The sequence below is a fragment of the Balaenoptera acutorostrata genome, chromosome 4 (assembly GCF_949987535.1).
Source record: "Balaenoptera acutorostrata chromosome 4, mBalAcu1.1, whole genome shotgun sequence".
Classification (NCBI taxonomy): domain Eukaryota; kingdom Metazoa; phylum Chordata; class Mammalia; order Artiodactyla; family Balaenopteridae; genus Balaenoptera; species Balaenoptera acutorostrata.
This window is the reverse complement of record NC_080067.1, coordinates 105,310,144-105,318,429: the sequence shown is the minus strand read 5'-3', so window position 1 is coordinate 105,318,429 and position 8,286 is coordinate 105,310,144. Positions and strand designations below refer to the sequence as shown.

General features: G+C 35.1%; 1 protein-coding gene across 1 annotated transcript; it reads left to right on the top strand.

Moving 5' to 3' along the window:
• Nucleotides 1-6,528: 6,528 nt before the first annotated feature.
• On the top strand, nt 6,529-7,469 carry LOC114237014 (olfactory receptor 5K1-like). Its single transcript, XM_028165101.2, is given in 2 exon segments — nt 6,529-7,291; nt 7,294-7,469. Coding segments are annotated over 2 exon segments (939 nt in total).
• The last annotated feature ends 817 nt before the right edge of the window (nt 7,470-8,286 follow it).

Sequence of the window (8,286 nt, the reverse complement as noted above, 5' to 3'; positions counted from 1 at the left end):
GAGGGGCACCCAAACACTTGTTTATTAATTTATCATTTATGCCATGTCAACATGCAAAATATAGCATAGAGAATAAAGCAATGAGTCACACACAGAATTGTTTTTCTGAAACTCAGATCTGACAGAGTCAGTCCCTTGACAAGTTTATTCAGGTCCTACTAAATAGAATTCAAGCTCCTTGATTTGGCATTCTGACCTCATCTTTTTTAGGATACCTCCTATAATTTCTACACCACTGAATTCTATACCCACCAGGCATTTTGTATGGTAGATAATCTGGTCTAATCTAAACCAGAGAGTACCGGAGGGCTCTCTCCCAGCCACCCTTCTCTATTCTGTCTTCCCACTCTCCCTAAATGATCTCACTCAGTTCCAAGGCTTTAAATGTATATGCTGATGACTCCTAATCTCCAGCCTTGTCTTTTATGTTCGATTACCTGTTTGACATCTCCACTTAGATAACTGATAAACATTTCAAACATAACATGGATAAAATAAAACTCATATTTCTAGCTCCATTATCCCCCCTAGAATATTTCTCCTGAAGTCTCCTTCAACTCAGTAAATGCTACTATGTTCTCCTCAGATGCTCAAGGCAAAAAATCCAGGCATTTTCCCTGCTTGCTCTTTTTACCCCCCTCTCAAATAGAAATCATTAGCAAATCCTGCTGATTCATCCTCCCAAACATAACCCAAATCCATCTACATTTCTCCATGTCCACTGCTATCAGCCTAATTCTGAACTACTACAGTGTCCTTTTAACTGGTCTCCCCACTTTCATCCTTACCCTTAATGATCCATTTTCTGAAAAAATGTGAATACGGTAATGCCATTTCTCTGCTTTAAAAAACTCTGGTTTGGTAGGCATAATGATAGTCCCCCCAAAGTTGTCCACCTACAGTAATCAGAAATTGTAAGTATGTTATGTTACACAACAAGGGTGAATTACATACTCCTGGATCATCCAGGTGGGCCCAGTGTAATTTTTTAAATGGTGGAAACAGAAGCAGAGGACTCAGAATCAGAGTAGTACAATGTGAGAAAGATTAAACCGGCCGTTTCAGGCTTTGAAGATGGAAGGGAGCCATGAGCCAAGGAATGCAGACAGACTCTAGAAGCTGAAAAAGGCTAGGAAACGGATTCTCCCCTACAGCTTCCAGGAAGGATGTCGACACCTTAATTTTAGCCCAGTGAGAATCATTTCTGATTTCTAACCTCCAGAATTGTGAAAGAATAAAAATATGTGTTGTTTCAAGCTACTGAGTTTGTGGCAATTTGTTAGAGCAACAATAGGAAATCAATACACCTTCCCAAGGATTCTCATTGAGCTGAAAATAAAACACAAACTCCATACTCTGCATTACAAACTCGGCAAGATCAACTCTTCCATCCCATCATCAACCACTTTTCCCTGCCTTTTATGGGTTCCTCAAACATGCAAAACTTATAGCTGCCTTAAGGAATTTCCACTACCGCCTCTGTACCTAACATGCTCACCCTAAACTGCCATAGCTGGTTTCCTGCTACTCATGTCTCAGCTTGACTGTTCACCTTTCCTATACACCTTTTCCAATCATCTGATCTAAAGTAACTCCCAGTTATTCTTTATCACACCACACCATTTTACCCACAGCACAGCACTTACTAATTTTTGCTATTTTTCTTATTTATGTATTTATTTATGTTTGCTTCCCCAGTCTCGTCTATTAGAATGTAAGCTCCATGAGAACAGAATCTATAACTGTGATGATAAGGAGTTGTTGGTTTGCAAACTGGCCCCTATACACAGAGGGCAAAGGAGAGACCAAAGAAAGAGGCAAACAATTCTAGATTAGTAGGTGGTAGTTTTAATAAGCAAGAGAACTTTTATATGAGGATTGTGTTGGGCAGTTGGTTGCAAGACAAGTAGATCTCCACACCCACCCACCAGAATCTTAAAAGTTTATGTAGAGGCCTTAAATGTTTTCAGTCACATATACCATCTGGATGGTCTCAACAGCACCTTGCTCTCTCAAGGCTGCATCCTTCGAACAGCTTCTACAGTGGGAACAGCGGGCAAGAAGTACATTCTAAGGACGGGGAGGGGGCAATTACCCAACTGTCCAGGTCCAGGTTTCAGGTCAACCAGTGGTCACGTCCTCTGGCTGACTCCTCTGACAATACTAGGCACTATAAAGTATTTATTGCATTAATGTGCAAAGAAATGATGCAAGAAATGGCAGCTGTTTTGTGGTACTGAACATAAGGACTTTTCGAAATGTTTAAGTAAGCCTAAAAATTGTTATATATTTGTAAGAAAATTAAAATAACAAGAAATGAGCTACATGATCCTTTTCACTGACTCCATGAATCTTTGGCTGAGCTCACATTGTTTCATGGGTAGGAGGTGAACTAGAAGCAACATTCATCATTCTTCCACAGTTCCTTTGGTAGAGCCTCGTCCCAGGAAATCTTAACATTATAGGAGAAAGTTTCCCTACAATGCTATTTCAGCACAGATTTGGTCCTGCATCGTCATAGTAATGTGGCCCTCACCTGAAATAATCATATTGCTCTAGAATTGAATTCTGAGGGAAGGGATTTATTTCTGCTTTGTTTTTTGCTGTATCTTCAGGGTACATCTCAGAAATATGCAAAATCCTGATATAAGTGAGGTTGTAATCAAACTGGGGGAATAAGACTTACACCCATGAAATGCCAGAGGACCACACAAGGCAAATATTGAGACTTGAGAAGGTGTTACATGGGTAATAAGAGCCTGGGAGGAGGGAAGAAGGCAGATGAGCTTGTCCTGGGTAAACCTTGGATTGACCATTAAGGAAGGGGTAGGATTTGGATAGATGGAGGAAAATGGTGAGGGTAATATAGATAAGGCAAAATGCACCACATGAAGAATGACAGTGACTTATTCAGAAAGCCATGAAGAGACGGGCTTGGCTTAGGGATGGTAAAGGGTAGTGCAAAGTACAAGAAGATAAAGTGAATTCAAATGATGTAGATTAGGAAAATCAAGATATGTAATTAACCAAACAAATTGTGACTTGTGATTGACGGGCAATAGGGATTCATTGCACTATAAATGATGAGAAAGTCCTAATAAGGGAATATTTTGAGGAAAGAAATATCTCCAGAAGGTGCTTCTGGATTTGCTAGGAAATTTTAATGGTTATTTTTTAAATTATTATTATTAAAAAATTTAAAGGTTACTTCTAGTAACTAAGGTATAAGATTAAAGACATTATGAATGTAACTTCAAAGGAATATTCTAGAAATTGTCTATTGACTTTAAAAAGAGGTGGGAAAGGTGCTACTTTAAGACCTCTGCTCACACAACCTCTCCTCTGAGTCAATAAATCCTAGTTCGGTTCCCATTTCCTCTATGAGGCTTTTGCTGACCAATCCAGTGGGAATTTTTTTTTTCCCACCTAGAATTTTATATTCAGAGTGGTAATAAGGATAAATAGTATAAACTCATATAAATTAAAATCAAAACATGTCCCTTAAAATTTGCTTAGAAATGGGCATTTGCCTTACTCTTTAGGTTTCAAAGGATACATTTAATTATGCCAATTTAGTAGCTTTGTAATGTTTAGGAGATTAGGTCTCTCAGGAAATACTCTGATGTCAATGCCAATTAAATCCCTTTAGAATTATTTAAAATATTTGAACCATTCTCTACCAATGATATAAATATTATCATTGACTTGTTGGTAGAAATATTCTCCTAAACAATCAAGACGATAGAGTTTTATTTCTGGATCTACTTTAAAAACCATCATCAGGCAACCATCTAGCCTTTATTAAACTCTTATTGGGGAAATCCAGGTGGGAAAGAATTAAAAAAATTTTTTGGTAGAAATATTAACCTCCAGAAATATTTATTTAAGTTCTTTAAGGTTCTTGCCTTACAATTCTTAATTAAAAATTTTTTAAGTTCCTTAAAGTCTTTCCTCTACCCTAAGGTCCATTGTGTAAGAACTGGACAAATGATATTTATTTGCATCACTTCTGAATTTAAGAGAAGCCTAAATTTACCCAAAAATAGATAAGTAAAAGCATACGTTTACAGTAATTACAGAAAACCTTAGCAAAGTTTTGTGAACTTCTTTTAAAAATGTGGTTTGCCATATAACTTACAGCTTAACAACCTCTACAATGAAATGTTGTTTAAAATTTTTGTGTCAGACATTCCCTATGTATTAAATAAATTATATGAGGAAGGAATATATTTTTAAACCATTCTTTTAAACCCCTGATGTAATTTTAAGGAGCTTTTTAGTTTATCTTTTGATTTTTAGAGAAATAAAATATCAATGTAAAACTTATTTCTGTCTGATTAATTATCATCAACTAGGGAAAATGAAGGAAAACTATGTTATGTGACTTCAACTTGGCAAGTGTAAGGCATTTAATGAAAAAACTTATTCAAATTACATAGATTTAAAATGTTCAATTTTTTAGACTTCAGGTTATCAAGGGTAAGGCATTTAATGAAAAAATAATAATTCAAATTATATAGCTTTCAAATGTTCATTTCTAATATTGTTTCTAAATGTATCAGTCACAAATAGTCTGAGTTTAAAAGTTAGTAAACAGTTTCAGGAAGCCAAAGGAAAGAGATCTTCTCTCCAAAATGCCTTTCCTCTGTTCCAGAAATATAGAATGTAGTTATGGTTAATGACTATCCAGCAAATTATCAGCGTGGAAATGTGCAGGAGAGTCAACTAATCTTCTAAGAAAGTATACAGCACAGAGCAGGCATTTAATAAATAACAAATCTATGAATTAACTAAGAAAAATGAAGGTAGATTGAAATAAAGCACTCTGCAATAGATTAGAACTCTCAGGCTATAAGCAAAAATATAAGGGATAGATAATTGAAGTTTAAAGATATACTGAAAGTTTAATAAATGTGAGCATCATAGAATCTCAGAATATTGTGAAAACACTTGATGTTCAAAAGAGCAAAACTTGACACTGAAGAGTTAGTGTTTTACATAGAGGCAAGTGACCTCAAGAACACATTACCAAAAGACATGGATATATTCCTGAATGATATATGTGAAAGATTGTCAGCAAATTCTTATTATTTAAACCATGAATTTCATTATCATGGGAATGGAGCAGACACATCCTCAACACATCCATTGTGATTTAGCCATTACAGAATTGTAAAGTGCAGAAAACATTAGTTAGATCCCCAATAATTATTATGGGGCTATCAACTTTTAAAACACAGCAGACCTAAGAACATGTCATTTTATTTATTTAATTTAAAATGTGCTTTCTGGTTATAAAAGTAATACTTATTGTAGAGAATTTGAAAGAGAAGAAAAAAGAAAGAGCTATCATTTCCATTGCACAGGGAAAACCAGTGTTAAAATTTTTATGTGTTTCTGAACTGCCTGCCCTTCTCATTCACCTGCAAATATTTGGAAAATTAGAATTATTCTATATATAAAACTTTGTATTTTCTTTTTCACATAATGTTTTATTATGTCTATTTTATCATTACATTAAATATTCTAAATAAACACCATTTTAAATTATTGCATAATATAGCATCATATAGATGATTCACATTGACTTAATTATACTGACCAAATGTTTACCATTTGAATTCTTCACTATTATAAATGATGCTACAATGAGCATCATTATATGTAAATCTTTGAGGTTCTAAATATTTCTTTCTTCTAGATTCAGGGTTACTGGTCACAGGTCTGAACATTTAAGAGTTTCCCTAATCTATAACCAAATTACAGAACTTTTTCATCTTCCCAAACTGAAACTCTGTACCCATTAAACAATATTCCCCATTCCCTCCCTCCCCAGACAACCTTTAATTCATGTAAGTGGAATCACACAATATTTGTCCTTTTATGCCTAGCTTATTTCACTTAGCATAAAGTCATCAAATTTCATCCATGTTTTAACATGTGTCAGAATGTCATTCCTTTTTAAGGCTGAATAATATTCCACTTTTTGTCTATACCACATTTTGTCTATACCACATTTTGTTCATTCATTCATCCAGCAGTGGAGAGTTGGGTTGTTTCTACCTGTGACTATCCTGAATAATGTTTCTAGAACATGGGTGTACAAAAATAGTCTTTCAAACAACATTGTTAATCTGTACAGATACTGTCACTGAAATTGGGAACACTGATACCAATTGCTGACACCTAAATTATGAATCAGCTTTAGCTAATCCATATAGAGAAGTTTTTTGCACTGACTATTCCTCTCAAGACCTCAAAAGCCATCTTTGTGCATCTAATCTGATGTTTTCTCTTTCTTGAAAATATGCTGGGAAAATGTTAAATAACTAGCTCAAAAGTTAAGAGCTCCTGGAGATTGATACTCCCAGAGAAATGGGCATACACCAAAATCCATGTGACTTGTGAAGGCATTATGGAAGATGTTCCTTGTCCTTCTGGGTCAGAGAGAGCTCAAGAGTTGAATTGGGCATATTATAAATTAGTACCTCATTTCTCCACAATTTTTTCTCAACAGCAGAGTCAGGAATGGCTAAAGAAAATCATACTGTAAAACATGAGTTTATCCTCACAGGATTTACAGACTACCCAGAGCTGAAGACCCTTCTGTTTGTGGTGTTCTTTGCCATGTATCTGATCACCATGGTGGGGAATCTTGGCCTGGTGATACTGATTTCAAAAGAGCATCATCTTTGCACACGAATGTACATCTTTCTGGGCAACCCCGCTCTCGTGGATTCTTGCTGTGCCTGTGCCATTACTCCTAAGATGTGAAGGAACTTCTTTTCTGAAAACAGAATGGTTTCCCTCTATGAATGCATGGCACAATTTTATTTTCTTTGCACTGTTGAAACTGCAGACTGCTTTCTTCTGGTGGTAATGGCTTACGATCGCTATGTGGCCATATGCAACCCTCTGCAGTACCACACCAGGATGTCAAAGAAACTCTGCATTCAGACGACCACAGGGGCCTACATAGCTGGAAACCTGCATTCTATGATTCATATAGGGCTTCTATTTAGGTTAGTTTTCTGTGGATCAAATCACATCAAACACTTTTACTGTGATATTCTTCCTTTATATAGGCTCTCCTGTGTTGACCCTTATGTCAATGAACTGGTACTGTTTATCTTTTCAGGCTCAATTCAAGTCTTCACAATAGGTAGTGTCTTAATATCTTATCTCTACATTCTCTTTACTATTTTCAAAATGAAATCCAAAGAGGGAAGGGTCAAAGCCTTTTCTAGCTGTGCATCCCACTTTTTGTCAGTTTCATTATTTTATGGCTCTCTTTTTTCACGTACAATAGACCAAATTTGCTTGAGGAAGGGGATAAAGATATACCAGCTGCTATTGTGTTTACAGAAGTAGTTCCTTTACTAAACCCTTTTATTTGTAGCTTAAGAAATAAGGAAGTAATAACTGTTTTGAGGAAAATTCTGAAGAAAAAAAATCTCAAAAATGTTTGAAACAAATGAGGTCTACTGTAACTTAATGATTTAATTGCAGAAAAAAAACTTCCAAGTGAAATTACACAGAGAAAATGCACGAATTGTATGTAAAATATTAAAATATATCATAATGCAATCAATTTAAGTAGCAGTATGTAAGGGAGAAAATATACAAGAAGGAGAAAATTATACTAAATCTTAATTCAAATTAACAAAAATCAAAACCAAATTTTGATATAATTCAAGAAAAACACAGTATGCTGCCAAGGTCATGGATTGTGTCAGCATCAGGGATTATCATCCCCCAAAAGAAAAACAATTATATCTCAATAAAACTGAAAAAAGTTTTTAAATTGTCAGACTGAGGAAAAGAAAAGGAAGAAAACCAACAAAATTAGCAATTTCAAATATAAAGGAAAATCCTATTAAGCATTAATAGCCAGCCCACATTAATAGTTTGGAGCATGAGCACTCCAGTTATGCTAAAAGGATTTAAGGGTATATGAACCTTCAACCAATGAAATCACTTACAACCATGAGTGACAAAGTTGAAGCAAGTGAATTTTGAGGAATTACTTTTAATAGCATTTTGAGGGACATTGTAGTTAGAATAGAGGCAGTTAGGAAACAAAGGTGTGAAATAAAAGTGACTATTATATTTCAAAGTTGAATTTCCTATGGAGTTGTATAATTAAAGATGGAATGTCAATTTTCAAGTGTAATTATCTTCACAGACATTTATTTACTCCCATATGTACATGCATAAAGATGCCATAACATAAAGTTCCAGGCAAGCAGTCATACCTCATTTAGGATTTGAAGAGTTCTTTGTCAG